The 22144-nt window shown below is 43.7% G+C and overlaps 1 protein-coding gene across 2 annotated transcripts in view; it reads right to left on the bottom strand.

The window, feature by feature from the left end:
* The window catches only part of WDR48 (WD repeat domain 48), a 56170-nt gene extending 34466 nt beyond the window's left edge, over positions 1 to 21704 (bottom strand). The window contains exons 1-5 of one of the 2 annotated variants that reach the window (XM_074985138.1): positions 21643 to 21704; positions 5455 to 5595; positions 2611 to 2689; positions 2254 to 2336; positions 1982 to 2111 (exon numbers count right to left, since the gene is read on the bottom strand). In XM_074985138.1, coding sequence (XP_074841239.1) covers positions 1982 to 2111; positions 2254 to 2336; positions 2611 to 2689; positions 5455 to 5595; positions 21643 to 21690 — 481 coding nt within the window. In that variant the 5' untranslated portion in view covers positions 21691 to 21704. Of the gene's footprint in view, positions 1 to 1981; positions 2112 to 2253; positions 2337 to 2610; positions 2690 to 5454; positions 5596 to 21635 lie in introns of both variants that reach the window. The other variant, XM_074985139.1, reaches the window with a different exon arrangement.
* Positions 21705 to 22144: the final 440 nt, after the last annotated feature.

Raw genomic sequence — 22144 nt, 5'->3', positions numbered from 1 at the left:
GCCTATAATTCAATTACAGAATGTTGGGCTCTAACATGTGAATGACTTCTGTTCAGGAATTTCTTGCGAGTATTAGACTATAATCTATTATGACTGGCGTCTCCAAGTCTGTGAGAAAACAGCAGCCTCCTCAAATTACCAAAAAGGATCTACAGAAAAATAAATAGAATTGTTAAGAAACAACTGTTACTGTAAATGCATTCTGCACTGGAGAAATGGGGATCCATTAAAAGATATTTTGGGAAAACGCCAGTTATCTTAGCTGTTAGGGATAAAGGCCAGATTAGAATTCCCTTTTTGTGTACCAACCATATAACCTAAAGATATCATAAAGGAAATTCCACTATGTAATGAGAAATAAAAACAATATAAAAATGAAGAAAAAAATCTATCATGGGAAAATATTTTTCCACCCACAAAAGGGATTTTTTTCTTTTATATCCTATAAAACGTCAGAGGTACTGGGAATTAAGTAGCGGATGCAAAATTGCTGGTCTCTAGTCAGAAAGAGAGAAGAGAAAGACAGCACCCATTACCACACTTGGTATAAAGCAAAGAAAGTGGCTCTCAAACTTTCCCAACCACTGAACCCCTTTCAGGAGTATTGATTTGTATTTTGTACCCCTGAGTTTCACCTCCCTGACGCTTTGTTTACACTGAAAAGTTTAAAGTGCAGCTGCAGCAGTGTGGCCATAGCAGAAAGCTTTCCCAGCATTCTACATTAGGGGGTCTGCAACTTGCGGCTGAACAGCTGCATGCAGCTCTTTAAGGACTTCTTTGTGGATCCCAATGCAATAATTGCAAAGTGAAAAAACAAAACAAAAACAAACTCATGATTATTTTCAATAAAAGGTGAACATCTAAAAGCCCAAAATGAACAACTAATATCTAAATAGCAAATGATGGGATCTTGAACATTGGATAACTCCCCCTAGCAGCCTCCAGAGGGAACGCAAAGGTTTGGGAGTGATAGTCAGGAAGACGTCAGTGTACACACACACACACACACACACACACACACACACACACACACACACACACACACACACACACACACACACACACACACACGGAAATAGATTATGTAAAAAGTTTGTGAACATCCTGCAGTAAACATGTTGTGTGTGCTCTGTTCTTAAAATAGGCGTTACAAAAAGTATAGTTAGATGTTATTTATTAAAGAACATCTCATATTCACTTGCACTGCAGCTGTTGAAGTACTGAGGTTTTTACTGAATTGGAAAAAAAAATGGCTCTTCTTGTTATTTTGGTTGCCAAACCCTGCTCTAGGTAAACCACCTCCACGAGGTGAGTAGTTGACTGGGCTGGGTGTGTGACTTCCAGCACTGTAGCCCTGTTTTCACTGCCTTTAATAGCACTATAAATTATGCTCAAGGAGTTCTCTTTCACAACCTTGAGCCAGAAAGCTGCAGCACAGTAAAAAGACAGTGTAGACTTAGCCTTAAAAGCTACTTGCTTACCAAATGGGACCACTAATACTGAAAAATTGCTTACTTTCGCCATTTAATCATACAATTATAAATCAACTGAAATGTAAATATTGTACATACATTTAAGAGTTTTGTATACACAGCAGTATAAATGAGTTGCAGTTTATATGAAATTTTAGTTTGTACTGACTTCACTAGTGCTTTTTATGTAGACTATTGTAAAATTAGACAAATATCTAGATAAGTTGATGTACCCTTAAGAAGACCTCTGAGTGACTATAGGTGTGCACATACTCCTGGTTGAGAACCTCTGTTGTAATATATCTAGTCTTTCTGTATAGTGCTATACTAACTTCAAATTAATAATCTTTAATTAAATAATTCTATTTCAACCTATCTGATAATTTCAAATGATTACATTCAAACATGCAACAATACACACACCAAAACTTGAGTTTACTGTCCTAAAAATTGAACCAGTGGAAAAAGTTAACAGATGCATTGTATAGAAATTTTTCTCATGTACCTACTTGTGACAGTGTTGTTTGAGGCAGTCAGTGCTGTTAGAGTATTTACATCCCAGAGGAATATCTGTCTGTCCAGCCCGGCAGATGCTACCAGTTCTTTATCTTTTGCATATGCTAAGGCTTTCACATAATCCTACAATAAAATGGGTACATCAACATGACAATACAGAACTAGCAAATAACCTTCAGTATGAAGTCTGCATCTAAATGCTTACACTGCTGTTCTTTTTAGAATAGTAATGATCACTTACACAATTATAATTCCCGCCATTTACCTTATGTGTCCTTAGTGTTGACATGCAAAATCCCTTATGCGCATTCCACACTTTAACAGTAGTATCCGAAGAAGCAGATATCACTAAATGGAAAAGATTAGTTTTAAGATTGCTTCATCAGGTGTATATGAAGCTCTTCATATCTTCTAATTTCTCTTCAAAAATTAAAGGAACTATGTGTCTTCATTATTCATACAACACACTTTCATGAAACTTATTTATACATTAAGAAAATACGCAGTTACCCAAATTATAGCTACTGAAGAAGCAGGCAATATTCATATACTTAATAAATTTTTGAACATCATTTTTTCCCATTTTATGCTACTACAAACCACACAAAGAAGAGGTACTTACATGTTTTACCATTGCAACAAAGTACAATATCATTTACCCAGTCGGTGTGATGTTCCATAGATGCTATATAAGGGTCTTGCTGGAATTAAAGAATAAATTGTATGAGACCCCTTCAACACTGAAAAGACTAAACTGATTTTTGGATTCATTTATGATATCCCCTTTTCTCTCTCATGCTGATTAGCAGTTACTTCAAACATCCCACTCAAGCAAATGGGGCTACTTGTGGTAATAAGTAGAAATTAAAAGGTACAGTGCTTAATGTGAAATCCCTGTAAGCATCATGGAAGCTTTTTAATTAAAGACACCATGAGAGAGGCTCAACTTACATGTATACCCCAAATTAAAACAACAACAAAAAATTGCCACCGCAGCTAAATGACAAATTAAAAAAAATCAGTAAAAGACAAGCTATCCTTTTAAAAGTGAAAGTTAAATCCTAGTGAGGAAAATATAAAGGAGCATAAATTCTGGCAAATGAAGTGAAAAATATAATTAGAAAGGACAAAAAAAAATTGAAAGACATCTAGCCAACGACTCAAAAGGGACTTGCAAAAATAAATAAATAAAAAACAAATAAGTTCATCAGGAGCAGGAAGCCTGCTAACTAGTGAGGCCACTAAAGGAGAGAGATGCTAAAAGGACCACTCAAGGACAATAAGGCCATTGAGGAGAAAGTAAATGAAAATCTTTGCACTGGTCTTCATGGGTGAGGATGGCAGGGAGATTCACTATCCCAAAGGGGCTCTTTTTAGGTGACATCTGAGGAGCTGTTCCAGACTGAGATGTCAACTGAGCCAATTTTGGAGCAAAATGATAAATTAAACAAAGAGTAAGTCACCAGGACCAGATGATATTTAACCTAAGGGTTCTGAAGGAACTCAAATGTTATGTATAGAACTATTAACTGAGGTTTGTAACGTGTCATTTAAATCAGCTTCCGTACCAAATGACTGGAAGATAATGTGATGACAATTTTCAAAAAGGGCTCTAAAGATGATCCTACGACCCTGGAAATTATAAGTCAGCAAGCCTGACTTCAGCACCAAACTAACTGGTTGAAACTACAGTAAAGGACAAAACTGTCAAACAACTAGAACCTAATTTGTTGGTGAATAATTAGCATGATTTTTGTAAAGGAAGATCACATCTCACCGATCTACTAGAGTTCTTGAGGGGGTCCACAAACATGTGGACAAAGAAGATTCAGGAAGCTAACGTACTCAGATTTCCAGAAATCCTTTGATAAGACCCTCACAAAACATCCACTCAAATTCAGCAGCAGTCAAAATTTTAGAAATCATTAAGAAAGGGATAAATAAGACAGAAAATATTACATTGTTTTATATATATCCATGTTAAGCCCACATCTTGAATAATACATGCAAATGTGGACATTCCCATCTTTTAAAACAAAACAAAAAAACAAGATAATGGAATTAAAAGATTCATAAAAGGGCAGCAAAAATAATTGGGGTTGTGGAACAGCTGCTATATGAGACAAGATCACTAAGATATGGACTTTTCAATCTGGAAGAGAGACAATTAAGGGCTTGTCTTCACTTATGGTGGATTGATGCTGCTACTATTGATTCACCAACGGTTAATTATTGTGTCTGCTTGTGCATGATAAATCAACCTACAGGCATTCTCCTGTCAATTCTGGTATTCCATCAAGACAAGAATATGTGGCAACAATGGGAGAGCAGTCCCAATAACCTTACTCCATGGAGACAAACTGGTAAATATATAGACTTTTGCATGGTGGAACTTGCTTATCTTAGATCAACAGGTGGCATAGTGTAAATTCCACCTAAGTGTGGATAAGATAGAGGTCTACAAAATTATGAATGGTGTGAAGAAAGTAAATAAGAAAGTGTTATTTACTCTTTTTCATAACACAAGAACAAAGGGTCATCAATGAAATTAACAGGAAGCACATGTAAAACAAAACAAAAGGAAGTATTTTTCCCACACAACACACAGTCAACCCATGGAACTCCTTGCCTGGGGATTTTGTGAAGACCAAAACTATAAAAGAGTTCAAAAAAGAAACAAAAAATTCATGAAGGATAGGTCCATCAATGGCTACTAGCCAGGATGGGCAGGTATAGCGTCCCTAACCTCTGTCAAAGAGCGAGAGGGAATGGATCACTTAATGATGACTGAACAACAAGAAGTCTTGTGGCCCCTTATAGACTACCAGATATTTGAGAGCATAAGCTTTCGTGGGCAATCCACGAAAGCCTATGCTCCAAAATATCTGTTAGTCTATAAGGTGCTACAAGACTTCTTGTTGTTCTCGAAGCTACAGACTAACACGGCTACCTCTCTGATACTTAATGATTACTGATTCTGTTCATGCCACCTGAAGCACCTGGTATTGGCCACTGTTAGAAAATAGGCGACTAGACTAGATGGACTTTTGGTCTGACCCAATATGGCCATTCTTATATTCTTAACTACCTAGCAACATGAGTTAAGTGGTCACAACTTGGTCTTTAGTAGAAATTTATATTTAACAATATTTATATGTGGAATAGATGATATAGTAAAGTTCCATTTCACACCACTGTATAACGCTTACTTTTGCATACTATGACAGCTGTGCAAGGCACCAAGTAAACTTAACAGAAGATTCCTAAGCAAAGGAGCTCACAACCTATTTTTCTGTAAAATGTGATATAGTATTTATATTATATAAAAAAGTTAACGATAGCCATAAACCTTTAGGGAGATAATCGTCATTGTAATATCTGATTTAAATCAATCTGACAGAATTTGCTAAAGTAAAAAGGGACTTTTTTAATTAATAAAAAACTAAATTTTAGTCTCTTTGCTTACCTTGTGCTGATTGACACTCCATATTCTTATTATAGAGTCTCGGCCTGCCGTGAAGAGTCTGTTTAATGCCGGATCCAACTGGAGGGCATTTACCCCATTTCGATTATGCTTCTCCACCTCATCTCTAATCACATAGGAAACCTAAAATAGATACACAGAAATCTGATGATGGTATGCGAATATTTAGTCGACATGAAAGAAGTGTCTCTATAGCAGTGGTTCTCACCTGCTTGTCATTATGGACCACAATGTGTTACCTGGGTCATAGGCTGGGAACCACAGGTCACACCCGTCAACCCTCCCGCCCAGTCCCCTATGCTCAGCACCCCTACCCAGATTTGAGCCAAGAGTAGAGACCTAGGTGCAAAGCCAGGGGTTGGACTATGGACACACCCACTCCTAGAATTGAAGCCGCATCTAAAAACCTGGGTTCCCAGCACCCTCACCCTGTCAATGACCAGAGCCCCTCCTTCCTTTCCATAAACTTACCCACAGATCCACTCTCCTACCCTCTGCCTCCCATGCAGCATTCACCAGAGTTCAATCATTGAGGGGGACATTTAGGGATCGGGAGCAAATAGATTTAAAAAAAAAGAGAGACAGACAGTGATTGGTCCTGCCACGAGGGCAGGGGACAGGATTCGATGACCTCCTGAGGTCCTTTCCAGTTCTATGAACTAAGGTTATTTCTATAGAAGACATAGAAGACATAGAAGTTGAACTGCTGATACACAATTTTAGCTACGCCAATTGTGTAGCTAAAATTGACTTATCAGCGGTTGACTTCAATGTCTGTCTGTATGGAAGAAGGTCAATGGAATATTTCTCCCTTTGACCTTCCTTAATCCTTGCTGCTCACAAGGAGTTCTGGGGTTGACTTTGACCTCCCAAAAGTGCTGTTTCATGCATGCGCAAAACAAAACCCTAAGCAGGTCGATCCTCCGTGGTAGTATAGACATAGCCTAATCTTGAACATCCTATGAGACTGACAACCATTATTTTCAATTTACAGATAAAATAACGAAACCATAAACAGGTTAAGAGATTTGTTCCAAGTCACGTGACTTGATCAGAATCTGAAAGAAAACCAAAAGGAAGAACACTTCATTGGTTAAACTGATAGTCTAGACATTGTGAGACCCTCTTTAATTTCCTGCTTTGCAATAGACATGCTAGATTTCCCTGGGCAAGTGACTTAGTCTGTGCCTTGGCTACCAAGTAGTAAAGAGATAATAGTGTCATTTTACCTCACAACACTTTTGTGAGGACAAACACATGAAGGAATATGAGGCACTCACACAATAAGGGCTATATAATATCCAAGACTAATTGAATCTCTCTCTCCTCACTCTTAGCCCTTGTGCTTTAAAGGGACACCACCTTGAAAATTGTTTCCTTCAGAAAAAGTCTGCTGTTTTACAGAACTCATAAGACTATAGCAAAACCCATATTTACGTGATTTCGACTTGCACATTACGTGAATTAACATGAGCCAAAATCAGGAGTGGCATGGAGCCAGGAACCAGGCAGCTCCTGGCTCCCCTCTGCTTGAGGGAGCCAGGAAACTGATGAATGCCGCCAGTCCCAGGAGCCAGGAAACTGATCAACACAGCAGTGCTTGTCAGTTTCCCAGCTTCCCAACTTGTGTGAAATTCAACTTACACATGGTTGTCTGGGAATGCAACCTACATGTAAGTCGGGGGTTTACTGTATAGTATATGAATAAAGTTATGTTTCCAGTTGGTTTATTTTTGCATTAGAAAGCATGTGCATACTGTTCGTTAAATTATTTTGCTGATGATCATCTGTAACTCTCTCATGTACTACCATCACATTGATCATAATTAGCAATGGGAGGACTTAAATTATTGGTCTTCTACAATATGTAGTTAGAACAATATGATTTTCAGTTATGTTACATGAGGGAATCACCCTGTGTTGCTGCTACCCATAGTATAATCATTGCAGTTCCTATTGGTTGGAAACTTCCCAACAGGAATTGCCTAGGCTATGCTTGCAAGTATGTGCAGCACACAGAGACTGCTGCCCCTCCCCACAAGGAGCATGCTGCACACAGACACACACACTGGCCCAGGAGCCGATTGCTCTGACTGGCATGTGGGGTTGTGGGAACCAGGGAGCCTGCTCGAGGGTCTCGCTGGGCTGCTGGCTGGGAGCCACTAGCATTAAGCACTCCACAGCCAGAGACTGTACCCAGTATCCCTCTTGCACTCAACTCCCTGCTCCAGGTCACAATCCAAATCCCTATACCCCTCCCCCATGACAGAACCCTCTCTTGCACCCTTCTCCTGGACCTTGCATGCCAATAACCAGGCCCAGTCACAATCACCCCCCCATCCAAACTCCTTCCAAGACCCCTCCATCACCCCTGCATCCCAATCCATCACTCGACTTCCATCCCAGACCCTGCCCCCTCTCCATTAATATCATAGAAAAGTGCAGCGCTTGACCAATTACTAAAATTTCAGAATGCCCCCCCATTAAAAATTGACTATCCCTACATTAAGCAGAATATTACTCTGTAAGGCTCTTTCACTGCTAAAAAACCCCACAAACTCATACAATGTAAGGTTACATTCTGAGCCTATGGGCAGGTAAAGGATGGGCACCTAAATTAATAAGGTTATGCTTGACGCCACAGAAACTGGGTAAGGATGAGTGCATCTTTCACTGACCTTGTGAACTTTCAATGTGTAAAACTATTACACAGGTTAAAATAGATTTGTTTGGGGTTTTGGTCCCTTTGGGGAATTGGTTTCCTGGGTGCTGAGCCCTTAGAACTGAGGTCTACTGTAGCTGAGTTGGTTCAGTGTCTGTGCTACCCTGCAGTAACCCCAAATCTGTGCCTTGTCTGGGGGAGATCAAAGGATTTGGCCCAAAAGGACAGGATGGCACGGAGCCCTAGGTTATGTCTAGACAAGACGGCTCTGTCAAAAACAGTCTGTTTTGTTGACAAAACCTGTGTAGCGTCCAGATTCCCAAGGGCAGTCTGTTGACAGTAAGTCAACAGAATGCAGCACTTTTTTCAATAGCTGTACCCTGCTTGCCACAAAGAAGAACGCCTCTGGCAGAGATCTGTCCACTAAAAGCTGGTCTGGATGTTCTGGAGAGCCTTCTGGGACAAAAAGGGCTTCCAGGACACCATGCAACCCTGCCTGCTCGGCTTCCAACTGGCCATTTTGCTGACAGAGCAGGTGGGCAGTCCAACGGCTCTCTGCTGACAGAGTGGATTGCTCATTCGATCCGCTTTGGTTGTCTGGCCGCACTGTCGACAAAAGGTTTCTCAGAAAATATTGTCTGACAAGAACTTTTGCTGACAAATCCCTCTAGTCTAGACATAGCCCTAGAAAGTGGGAAATCAGGTGTCAGTGACATGATCAGCACACCAGTGAGACAACCCAAGGGGATTTCTGTGATTCAACCTGTCAAAATACTGGACTGTGACATTAAAAAAGAACTCAAGCAAAACAAGGCATGACACTATTAAAAAGCACAGAATAGCACTGACTTTTTCTCAGTAGTCTGCAATTGTACAGTGCCTGTATAAGTCAAAAATTAAAGCATTTGAGACCAAAAACAAGGACATAACATCTCTATGGCTACAAATGCCATGATTTACTAATAAGGGAATAGCAACAGAAATATAATATCAACTACCCATTCCTTGCATGCGAAATCTCTCCCTCTTAATTAATCAGCATTTTTAATTTACTAACACATCCCCAAAATGCTAGATAAACAAACTTTTACTGTAATAAGGGTGATTTCTACTATCCCCATATTGACTGGATCTTTGTCACCTCAGGATAGGATGATAAGATTAAAATTTTAGACACCATTAATGACTTGGTGGAACCCACAAGGAAAGACAATTCTTGATTTAGTCTTTAAGTGGCGCAGAGATCTGGTTGACACATTAATACAGCTGAACTGTTTAGTAATAGCAACCATAATTTAACATCTATGTAGAGAGAAAAAAAAAAATCTCCACCTCATTAGCCTTTGATTTCAAAGAAGGGGAAGTAGGCTAATTAAATGGCAATTAAAATGAACAGTAATAAGAATGAAATGCCTGCATCCTGTGTGAAAACTTTTAAAAAACATGATAGAGACTCAAACTATGTATATACGCCCACATTAAAAAAAAAAAAGCCTCACCAGAGCTAAACAGAGTAATAGAGGCAATTATAGACATAAAGATATCCTTTAAAAATTGGAAGTCAAATCCTAACAAGTAAAATGGAAAGGAAAGCACAAGAAAGGAAAAGCATAACTTGAATATCAACAAGGAAAATACCAAAACTAACTGCAATTTTAAAGTACATCAGAAACAGGAAGCCTGCTAAACAATCAGATGGGCCACTGAACAATTCAGGTGCTAGCAGCACATTAAGGAAAATATTGTGCAGAAATGAAATTCTTTGCACGAGTTTTACTGGAGAGGACACGAAGGACAATCTGACACCTGACCCCTTTTTCTTAGGAAAAACACCCGAAGAAATCTCCCAGACTGAGGTGTCTACAGAAGAGGTTTTGGGACAAGCTGAGGTACTAAACAGCAGTAAATCATCAGGAGCACATGATACTTACCCAAATGCTCAGAGAACTCCCAACAAAAACTTCAGAACTGCCAGCTCTGTCATGTAACCTATCACTTAGATCAGCCTCTGTACCAGATGATTGGTAAGTACCAAAAGTAATACCTTTTTTTTAAAAAAAGGCTCCAGAGGCAATTTCAGCAATTAGTCAGATAAGCGTAACTTCAGTATCAGCCAATTGGTTGAACCTATAGTAAAGAGACAGGATCCACCTCACTAAAAGAGGGAAGAGCATCTTTGCGGGCAGGCTTGCAAACCTAGCGAGGAGGGCTTTAAACTAGGTTTGTGGGGGGAAGGTGACACAAGCCCGGGGGTAAGTGGGGAAGGAGGAGGGAACAATCAAGTGGGTTTCCTGGGTGAAGAGGAGAAAGTGGGCTAATCGGCCCCTTCTCTAAGATGCTTGTACACTAATGCCAGAAGCCTGGGGAACAAACAGGAAGAATTAGAGGCCCTGGCACAGTCACACAAATATGAGGTGGTTGGAATAACGGAGACTTGGTGGGACGATTTGCATAACTGGAGCACAGTCATGGATGGTTATAAATTGTTTAGGAAGGACAGACGGGAGAAAAGGAGGAGGAGTTGCGCTCTATGTGAGGGAGCGGTATGATTGCTCAGAGCTCCAGTGTGAGGAAGGAGAAAATCCAGTTGAGTGTCTTTGGGTTAAGTTTAGAGGTGGAAGTAACAGAGGTGATGTTGTAAGTTGGTGTCTGTTATAGGCTGCCAGATCAGGGAGAGGAGGTAGATGAGGCTTTCTTCAGGCAGCTTAGTGAAGCTTCCAAATCACAGGCCCTGGTTCTCATGGGAGACTTTAATCATCCAAACAGGGGGCAGTCAGGTGGCACTTTGGAGACTAGCAAAGTGGTTTGTTGGGTGAGCTTTCGTGGGGTGGACCCACTTCTTCGGGCCATAGCCAGACCAGAACATGCTGTTCTGGTCTGGCTGTGGTCTGGGGGCGGGGGTCTGTCCCACGGGGGCTCACCTGGTAGACTGTTTTGCTGGTATTTGAGGTGCTGCTTGACTGCTTTTTGTTTTGATAGTGTATAGACTAGCACGGCTTCCTCTCTGTTACTTTTTAATCATCCAGACATTTGTTGGGAGACCAATACAGCAGCACACAGACAATCCAGGAAGTTTTTGGAAACTATTGGGGATAACTTCTTGGTACAAGTGCTGAAGGAACCGACCAGGGGCCGTGCGCAACTTGACCTGTTGCTCACGAACAGGGAAGAACTAGTAGAAGAAATAGAAGTGGGGGGGAACCTGGGCTGCAGCGACCACAGATCATAGATTTCAGGATCCGGGCAAAAGGAAGAAGGGTGAGCAGTAACATACAGACCATTGATTTCAGAAGAGCAAACTCTGACTCCCTAAGAGACTGGATGACCAGGATCCCTTGGGAAATGAAGATGAAGGGGAAAAGAGTTGAAGAGAACTGGAAGTATTTTAAAGAAGTCTTACTGAAGGCACAGGAACAAACAATCCCATTGCGTAGTAAGAAATGCAAACATGGTAGGCAATCAGCTTGGCTTAACAGGGAAATCCTTAGTCAGCTTAAATTCAAAAAGGATGCATACAAGAAATGGAAACAAGGACAGTTGACGAAGGAGGAGTATAAACATACGGCTGGAGAATACCGGGCAGTAATCAGGAAAGTGAAAGCACAATTGGAACTGCAGCTGGCAAGGGATGTGAAAAGTAACAAGAAGGGTTTCTACAGGCATGTGAACAATAAACAGGTTATCAGAGAAGGTGTGGGGCCATTACTGGATGAGGGAGGTAACCTAGTGACAGATGATGCAGGGAAAGCTGAAGTACTCAATGCTTTTTTTGCCTCAGTCTTCACAGACAAAGTCAACTTCCCAATGATGGTCCTAGATAATGCAGTACGGGAAGGTGGAGGGCAGCCATCTGTGGGGAAGGAACAAGTTCTGAGCTATCTAGAAAAACTAGATGTGCACAAGTCCATGGGTCTGGATTTAATGCACCCCAGGGTACTGAGGGAATTGGCAGAGGTCATTGCTGAACCTTTGGCCATTATGCTTGAAGACTCTTGGAGATCGGGGGAGATACCGAATGACTGGAAGAAGGCAAACGTAGTGCCCATCTTTAAAAAAGGAAAGAAGGACAATCCAGGGAAATTATAGACCTGTCAGCCTTACCTCAATCCCCGGGAAAATAATGGAGGGAATCCTCAAGGAATCCATTTTGAAGCACTTGGAAGAGGGGAAAGTGATCAAAAGTAGCCAACATGGATTCACCAGGGGCAAGTCCTGCCTCACCAATCTGATCAGCTTCTATGATGAGGTAACAAGCTCTGTGGACATGAGGAAGTCAGTGGGTGCGATATACCTTGACTTCAGCAAGGCTTTTGATACGGTCTCCCACAACATTCTTGTCCATAAGTTAAGGAAATATGGATTGGATCCTTGGACTATAAGATGGAGAGAAAGCTGGCTTGATGGTCGGGTCCAACGGGTAGTGGTCAATGGCTCAATATCTGGATGGCGGTCTGTTTCAAGCGGAGTGCCGCAAGGCTTGGTTCTGGGGCCGGTGTTATTCAACATCTTTATTAATGACCTGGATGAGGGACTGGGATGCACCCTCAGCAAGTTTGCAGATGACACAAAACTAGGGGGAGAGGTACATACATTGGAGCGTAGAAAGAGAATCCAGAGGGACCTGGATAAATTGGAGGACGGGCCAAAAGAAATCTGATGCGGTTCAATAAGGAGAAGTGTAGAGTCCTGCACCTGGGGCAGAAGAATCCCAAATATTGTTACAGGCTGGGGACCGACTGGCTCAGCAGCAGTATGATGGAAATGGACTTAGGGGTTATGGTGGATGAAAGGCTGGATAGGAGTAAACAGTGTGCCCTTGTAGCCAAGAAAGCTAACGGCATACTGGGGTGCATTAGGAGGAGCATTTCGAGCAGATCTAGGGAAGTAGTTATTCCTCTTTATTCGGCACTGGTGAGGCCACATCTGGAATATTGTGTACAGTTTTGGGCCTCCCATTATAAAAAAGATGTGGATTTGCTGGAGCAGGTTCAGTGAACGGCAACAAAAATGATTAAGGGTCTGGAGCGCAAGACCTATGAGGATAGGCTGAGGGATTTGGGCTTGTTTAGTTTACAGAAGAGAAGACTTAGAGGTGATTTAATAGCAGCCTTCAACTTCCTGAAGGGGAGCTCTAAAAAGGAGGGTGAGAAATTGTTCTCAGTGGTGTCACATGGCAGAAAAGAAGTCATGGTCAGAAGTTGAGGAGGGAAAGCTGTAGGTTAGATATTAGGAAAAACTTCTTCACCAGGTGGGTGGTGAAGCATTGGAATGCGTTGCCTAGAGAGGTGGTGGATTCTCCATCCCTTGAGGTTTTTAAGTCCCAGCTGGACAAGGTCCTGGCTGGGATGACTTAGTAGGGGTTGATCCTGCTTGAAGCAGGGGGCTGGACTAGATGACCTCCTGAGGTCCCTTCCAGCCCTATGATTCTGTGATTTCCCCCACCTCACAGCCTTTGTTTCTGGCTCTCAGCCCCTGCCATTTTACATGGGTGATCCAGTGCAGCTGCTATAAAAAGCAGGCAGCTGACAGAGACACATGTGGAGCTGGCTGCCTTCTGCAAATGAGAGTGAGTATGGGTTACGGGGGAGGAGGATGGGGTTAGATGGGGGGCTGGGGTGCCTGGCTTTGTGGGAGGGCAAGGAAGAGACTCAGGTGGATAGCTTGCAGGGCTCAGGCGGCCAACCAGCTTGCAGGATGTGTGGGGTTCAGGAGGCTGACCCCAGCAGTGTGGGGGTTAGGCAGCTTGGGATGGCTGGGGGGGTGGCTGGCCCTGGCAGCATGGGGCTTGGGTGGGTGGCTTAGGCGGCTGGTCCATGGCTGGGGTGGGTGGTTAGTGGGTGGGCGGCTGGTCCCGGCAACACGGGACTCGGGTGGCTGGCCCCAGCGGCATGGGGCTCAGGCGTGCGGCTCCGGCAGCGCAGGTCTCAGGCGGGCGGGTGGCTGGCACAGGCAGTTCTGGAGGCTGGCATGGGGCTCAGACAGCTGGCCAGCTAGGGTTGCACCAAGCAACCACAAGGGGCCAAGAAAAATTATTTGTGCTTATTTTTAATTTTAAATAACATTTTTATATCAAGTTTGTGTGTTTTTTTCCAATTTACAAAATGAGTTTTTTGTTAAAAGGGGGGGGATTGGGTGATGGTAAAGAAGATGGGGGGCAAGTGTGAGGGTTTCTCAAAAATCAAAAAGGGGGCATGATGCCATAAAGTTCGGCAACCACTGATCTAGATGGTGTTTAGTCCTGCCAAGAGAGCAGGGAACTGGACTCAATGACTTTTTGAGGTCCCTTCAAGTTCTAGTGTTCTATGATTCTATGATTCTATATTTCGATTTTATGCCTGGTCTAAACAGGTAATACTAATATACAAATTTATTAAGGATGTAGGCTTTTTGTTTGTTTCCTTGTTTTAAAATCAACATAGTTCTTTCAGGGTTAACTCTAGACAAACCCTGTACTACAAAAAACAAAAAAGCAGTCCAGTAGCACTTTAACGACTAACAAAATAATTTATTAGGTGGTGAGCTTTTGTGGGATAGACCTACTTCTTCAGAGAACTTGGTTCCCTGTGCCTTAAATATTGAGTCTGTTCTGGTATGGCTATGGTCTGAAGAAGTGGGTCTACCCCACGAAAGCTCACCATCTAATAAATTATTTAGTTAGTCTTTAAAGTGCTACTGGACTGCCTTTTTGTTTTGATAGAATATAGACTAACATGGCTCTCTCTCTGTTCTTCCTATACTCAAAGTTTTACCAGAAAAATAGCTATCCACCACAACTCCTATGCTGATGCATTTTATACAGTAGAACCTCAGAATTATAACACCAGAGTTACAAACTGACCATTCAGCCACATACTATGAATGTTATAACTAGTTAACCAGCAAGAGCTGGAGCAGCCCTGCACCTGTCATTGGCAGGAGGGCTGCTGCATCTGGGGGGCAACTGGCGGTGCAGATGGTGGAGACTCCACAGCCCCCCCTCACCTTGGTTAATTGGTTAAACAGTAGGCTTAACTACCATATAACCAATTAACTGGGATTTTATATTCCTACGACATACCTCATCTAAAACCAGAAGTATGGAATCAGGTAAGCAACAGAGATGACAAAAAAAAAAAAGCAAATTCAGTACAGTACTTTTCTTTTGCGCAGTAAAGCTGTATTAAATTAGTATTTGTAAACCCTGAAGAAATGTTTTGTTTGGAATAACACACATCCTCTATTCCCAACGTGTTCGTAATTTTGAGAATCTATTATATTAGCAAGGGTAATTTCTGTCATTCAGGGAGATAAATTTAACTAAAACAGCAAAATAATTCATTTGTTGGTAAACGCCATTTCTCCACAAATGGCAACTGCAGGTACTGCTACTCCAGGAAAGCCTTTGAAGTGTAATCTAACTCCATTGTGTACATAATGGAAGCCCTTACCACTCACAGGAGATAGTAGGTATCCTTCAGTCTGCATAGACTATGGATCGCACCCTTTATAGTTTCAATTTAGGACTTCATTTACAGCATCTACTGTGACTATGAAGACCCACATGAGTGACAGTCCTTGCTGCATCTCTTGCAGATGCCGTGGGTGTCTGGCAAGTCCTTAGTGTGCTTTCTGTGCGCTCGCTTCTCCTCTGCTAGCTGTCTGATCCTCATCTCGCCCTTCTGAAGGCCCTTGTGTAACCCCTGCCTCCATATGCTGCGGTCGTCTGCTAGCTCCTCCCAGTTGTCCAGCTCGATGTCTACCTCTCTGAGGTCTCTCTTGCAGACATCTTTATAGCGCAACTGGGGGTGTACAGGAGGTCTTTTGCCAGAGGCTAGCTCACCATACAGGATGACTTTTGGAATCCTTCCATCATTCATCCTCTGGATGTGGCCAAGCCAGCGGAGCCGACGCTGCCTGAGGAGGGTGTGCATGGTTGGGATTCCAGCTTGCTCGAGGACGGCGGTGTTGGTCACTCTGTCCTTCCATGATATTCCAAGGATGCGCCTGAGGCAGTGCAAGTGGAAGATGTTCAGCCTCTTTTCCTGGTGGGCATACAGGGTCCAAGTCTCGCTGCCATAAAGGAGGGTACTGAGGATGCAGGCTCTGTAGACTTGCATTTTGGTGTGAGTGTACAGCTTGTTGTTGTTCCACACTCTCTTGCTGAGTCTGGACAGAGTTGTGGCCGCTTTTCCGATCCTCCTATTTAGCTCAGTGTCCAACAACAGGGTGTCAATGATGGTGGACCCGAGGTAAACGAACTCGTGGACGACCTCTAATGTATAGTTGTCAATACTGATTGATGGGGACTCAGCAACATCCTGACCAAGTACGTTTGTCTTCTTTAGGCTGATGGTAAGCCCAAAGTCCTTGCACGCTTTGGAGAACTGATCCAGCAGTTTTTGAAGCTGGTCTTCTGTGTGAGACACTATAGCAGCATCGTCTGTGAACAGCATGTCTCTGATAAGGACTTCCTGAACCTTAGACTTAGCTTTCAGCCTTGCAAGATTAAACAGTTTCCCATCAGATCTTGTGCGCAGCAAGATGCCCTCTGTTGAAGATCCAAAGGCATGTTTCAGGAGAAGTGCGAAGAAGATCCCGAACAACGTCGGAGCAAGCACGCAGCCTTGTTTGACGCCGCTCCTGATTCTGAAAGCATCCGATAATGCACCGTCATAGTGGATGGTTTCTCTCATGTCTTCGTGGAACGACTGGATCATCTTGAGTAACCGTGGAGGACAGCCTATCTTGTAGAGCAGTGTGAACAGACCATCTCTGCTGACCAAGTCAAAGGCCTTGGTCAGGTTGATGAAGGCTATGTAGAGTGGCTTTCTCTGCGCCCTGCACTTCTCCTGCAGCTGCCTTAGAGAGAAGACCATGTCAATGGTAGACCTCTCTGCGTGGAATCCGCACTGCGATTCGGGGTATACCCTCTCAGCAATCTTCTGGAGTCTGCCAAGGATGATGCGAGAGAACAGTTTACCAGTGACGCTTAGGAGGGAGATTCCACGGTAGTTGTTGCAGTTGCTTCTGTCTCCTTTCTTCTTATACAAGGTTATGATGTTAGCGTCACGCATATCCTGTGGATCCTCTCCTTCTCTCCAGCACAGGCACAGTAGCTCATGTAGGGGTTCCAGGAGGGTGTCCGTGGTACACTTGATTACCTGTGGTGGTATACCATCCTGGCCTGGGGCCTTTCCTGCTGCAATGCTGTCGATGGCTTTCTTCAGTTCGTCCATTACCGGTAGGAGCTCGACGGCATCGAGGGCTGCGTCATCCACAAAGTTCTCGCGTGAGTACAGCTCGGAGTAGTGCTCAACCCAGCACTCCATCTGTTTGGCTTTGCCAGCAATAACTCCACCAGATTTGGATTTCAGAGATGCCATCTTGTTCTGGGTGGGTCCTAATGCCTTCTTCTTACTCTTGTACATTCCTCTGAAATTACCGAAGTCAGCACAGGTCTGGACGCTGCTGCATAGCTGGAGCCAGTGGTTGTTGGCACAGCGCCTGGCTGTCTGCTGTACTGTTCTTCTGGCCTCTCTAAGTGCTCCCTGGGTACTCTCGCTCGGTGAGCGTTTGTACTCTAGGAGTGCAGTGCGCTTCTTTTCAATGACTGGAATCATCTCATCAGAGTTAGCTTCGAACCAGTCGTTCATGTTTCTAGCTCTTCTTCCAAACACCGACAAGGCCGTGTTGTAAACTGTATCCCTCAGATGTTGCCATTTGGATGTCACATCGGTGCCCCCAGGGCTGCTGCGCAGATTTTTCTGGAGGGTCTCTGTGAACTTTTCAGCTTTCTCCGAGTTTGCCATCTTTCTGGCATCAACGCAGGGCCTTCCAGCAGGTTTAGAGCAGTACAGCTTATTGGGTTTCAGCTTGAGCTTGGAGCAAAGTAGCGAGTGATCTGTATCACAGTCAGTACTATGATAGCTGTGTGTCAGAAGGACGTTTTTGAGGTTATTACGCCTAGTGATGACCACGTCTAGTTGATGCCAGTGCTTCAAGCGTGGGTGTCTCCATGACACTCTGTGCTGTGGCTTCGTTTGGAAGAATGTGTTGGTGATGCAGAGATTGTGGTATGTGCACAGTTCAAGGAGACGCTGTCCATTGTCATTCATTTTTCCCACACCAAAGTGTCCTAAGCAGGAAGGCCACGGGGCCCAATCAGCTCCAACTCTTGCATTGAAGTCACCCAAGATGTACAGATGTTCACGAGCAGGTATTTGCGCTACAGCAGCACTAAGCACGTCATAGAACTTGTCTTTTACTTCTGGTGTGGCGTACAGGGTTGGAGCATGAGCGCTGATCAGGTGGATAGGACCGGCGCAAGTTTGAAGTGTGATCCAAAGAAGTCTTTCTGATCCGCCAATGACTAATTCCACCATTTGCAGAAGGGTGTTTCTGACAGCAAAGCCAACACCATGCACTCTGGGCTCTTCTTGGACTTTACCGTGCCAGAAAAAGGTGTAGTCCTTTTCCTTTAGAGATCCAGAATCTGCGAGTCGCATCTCTTGCAGTGCAGCGATATCAACTCAGATCCTCTTCAGTTCCTCATTGATGACAGCGGTCTTTTGGGTATCACTGATGGCCTGAAGATCTTCAGTCAAGCTGGTCAGCATGGTCCGCACATTCCAGCAAGCAAGCTTAAATTGTTGATGTTTCTCATTTCTTGTTGATTTTCTTATTGGTTTGCCTGGAGCCCAAATTTCAGTCACTTGTCAGGTTCAGGAACCTTAAGCCTCACGCACCCAGTGAGGCAGGTGAACTGTGGCGGGACAGTACCCTATTGGCTGGGGGCTGCCCAGCTTGAGGCGGGCGGTGACTGTCCAGTGAGATGCGAGGATCTCTCCCACTGTCGAAGGCACCCCTGGTGCTCGTTCTCTACGCCAATCGAGCAAGAGTTTATAACCGGGATCTGTTGCCTCCCGTGTTGATGCAACACTGTTCAGCGATGCCGGAGTACCTCTCCGGGCACGAGCCTGGGCACTTATTATGGAGACTCTGGGCTGCCCAGACACCAGTGTCCCCCTCTCGGCTTTACTGATATAGTCCAAAGGAGAGGATAACCTCCACGTCTGGTACCAGCTCAGCTGCAGGAGTTGCCGGGACAGTGCCAGAAGTTGACACTGAACCGCCTTCGGACTCCACTCTGGATTTTCTGTCAGGGTTTACTCCCTTAGCCTTGCTCCTTCCCAGTATAACCCACAAGGCAGTGGGGTGTGGAGATACTCACAGGAGATACGTTCTTGAGATCACCCTGCATTGCAAAGTCCTCAAATAATGAGGGGCAATGTGGTGCCCCTGACACAAAATAACCACATTTTTCTGTATAAAGTGACTTAATGATACAATAGATTAATATTTTCACGTAATAATCCAATTTACTTATGTGCTATTTAAAATTTCTCAGTATGGCATCATTACAGCTTCAACTTCCCATCACTAGAATGCACTGAAAAAGCGACATGATGCTGCATCAGGTGCTTGGCATAGTAAGGCACAGTGCACTATGAATACGTGAAACTGTGAATGGGGAGGGCTTCCTGCAGTTATATCGATGTATCTGTATTTAGACCAGCTTAACTTTGCAATTCTGAGAAAAACAAACCACAGTGGCGTAACTAGATCCCATTAGGAAGGTTTTACCAATTTAGTAATTCTGGTATAATTATACAGTTAATTCTTTTATATCCAGCATTCTATTATCCAGAACTCTTAAATAACTAAAATTTACTTACAGTTAAAATGCTGGTTACATTTTCCATATGTACAGTATAGTTAAAGTAAATACATATAAATCCAGTAAAAGTTTACAGTGTACAATGCAATTGTTGTTGATTTTTTTCTTAATATCTAATCTTGTTTTTCTTTAGCATTGTGCATTGCTAGGTATACCTCTCTGTTATCCAGCATATTTGAATATCTGACAGCCTCCCTCTCACAAGGCTGCCACATATGAAAGAGTTTACTGTACTTTCCACAGCCTCCTTGCATGGACAAGTCCTTGCTCTGAACTTAGCGCTCATGTAAGATACGCCAATTGACAATGCTGGAAAGTTCTCTGTTTATGCACAGAATAGGTTTAAATAAGGTAACACCACTGCAAATTTTCTTAGTAACACTTCCTCAACTCAGTGTTTATAAAGTGTAATCAGCTCGTGATTTTATTATGAGTCCCAGCATATTTGTTGTTTTTCTGAAAGCTTGAGCTCCTCCAATCATGAAGAGGCCTGAAAACAAATTGCTTCCTAGTCCTCTCAGTTGTTAAAAAAAAAGTCTACCAAATATAATTTTTTATTATATATATATATATATATATATATATATATATGTATACACACACACAGAGAGAAAACATACAACCACTATTTTTATCACTGATTTTGGTTTTCTGGATTGGCTTTGGATTGGCTATACTAATTACACCCAACCTGTAAAAAAAAAAACCACTTCATAGTGACATGAAAGTAGTTTCATTTCCACAATTTGTCCCCATTAAGGTGTAAATTGTCAGAGTTTTCTGTAAAATGAATATGTATGTAATAGGAACTGACCTATCACTTTGAACACCATACAGAGGTCATTTTTGGCTCGTGGGCAGATCCAGGTCATATTTGAAGTGACTGCCTATGATAGGCAGCTCTCTGTATCAACAATCCTCTAAGCCATCCAGGCTGTATTGACACTTCTAATTAAAAATGAAATTAAGAATTTTTATTCTAGACCAAAACAAAATGGAGAAACAGAATATCTGTAGTGTTTTACTTTCATGGGCTAAAAATATTTGCTTTTGCACGTACTTCAGCACAAGGATCTTGCCCTCAAGAAGATCATCAAAACATTTCTCACACACACATAAACTCCTGCACCGCTCTGAGCACAGTCCTCTAGGCCCCAAATATATTAAGTTGAACCAAACACACAATGGGATGGCTGAAGCATGTTCTCACTTTGCAAACAGTATGAAAGTAATTGAAGTGGAAAAAAAGTACTTCTGCCTCTTCCATGCAAAGAATATGGCACTGTTAAGCCACACACGTCTCCTCTAAGGAAGCACCCATCCTGTGAGATCCTCAAGTCCCAGAGCTATGGAAAAGGCCGGCGGGGAGAGCAAAGGGTGGACTCGGATGACAAGTGCATGTCATATATGTTAGCTCCCTTTCATTTCTTCGTTATTTAGGTCTAACACTGAAGGGCACCGAGACACTCCCAACGGCCGTGGGCGGGGCTGGGTCTCTGCTAGCGTCTCCCTCCCTCTGCTCAGCAGTCTTGACGTTTCCGAGATAAACCGGCACCGGCCCAGTCCCTACCGACTCAAGCCCACCGCCGCCTCGTGATCGTCCCCCACACATCGCCCCCTTACAACGCCTCCAGTGCCCGTAGCCCTGCTCCTTCTCTCACGGCTCCCCGTCCCCAGCCCAGCCAGCCTCCCCTCCCAGGGCCTCGCTCGCTCTCGGCCGCGCTCTCTCCTCCGCAAGCCCCTGGGCCATCCCAGCATCCCGCTCCGGCCGGCAGCCCAACCGACCTCTCACCTGCACTTTCCGGCGCCCGGCCGCGTTCTGTCTGTGATGCGCCGCCATCTTGCATGTTGACACGCTAACGTCATTTCCGAAGAGGGCGAACCGGCCCGGAAGTCCCGCCCTCTTCTCCTTAGACCCGCGCGAGACCGCTGGGTTGCTGAAGGAGAGCGTTGGAGGGCGGTTAGGCGTTCCGCTGTTGCTTGACGCGCGCTGTGCAGGGAGGAGTCGAGTGGACGGGAGCGCGCAAAACAGTCTCACCCGGCGTAACCGCTGGGCTGAGGCGTGGGTACCCGCCCACTCCGCGGGCCTTGAGGGCTTGTTCCGTCCCGCGCCCCATGTGGGCTTGGCGTTCCGGGGTGGCGTGCACGTGTAACCCACGCACCTGGGGGTGCGGTTCACTGTGCTGTGTAGTGGCACCTACACCACTCAAAGGGAAAGTAACAGAGAGGAAGCCGTGCTAGTCTATACACTATCGACACAAAAAGCAGTCAAGTAGCACTTTAAAGACTAGCAA

The sequence above is a fragment of the Carettochelys insculpta genome, chromosome 2, assembly GCF_033958435.1.
Source record: "Carettochelys insculpta isolate YL-2023 chromosome 2, ASM3395843v1, whole genome shotgun sequence".
NCBI classification, from domain to species: Eukaryota; Metazoa; Chordata; order Testudines; family Carettochelyidae; genus Carettochelys; species Carettochelys insculpta.
The sequence above is the reverse complement of the archived record's forward strand: the minus strand, read 5'-3'. Positions and strand labels throughout refer to the sequence as shown.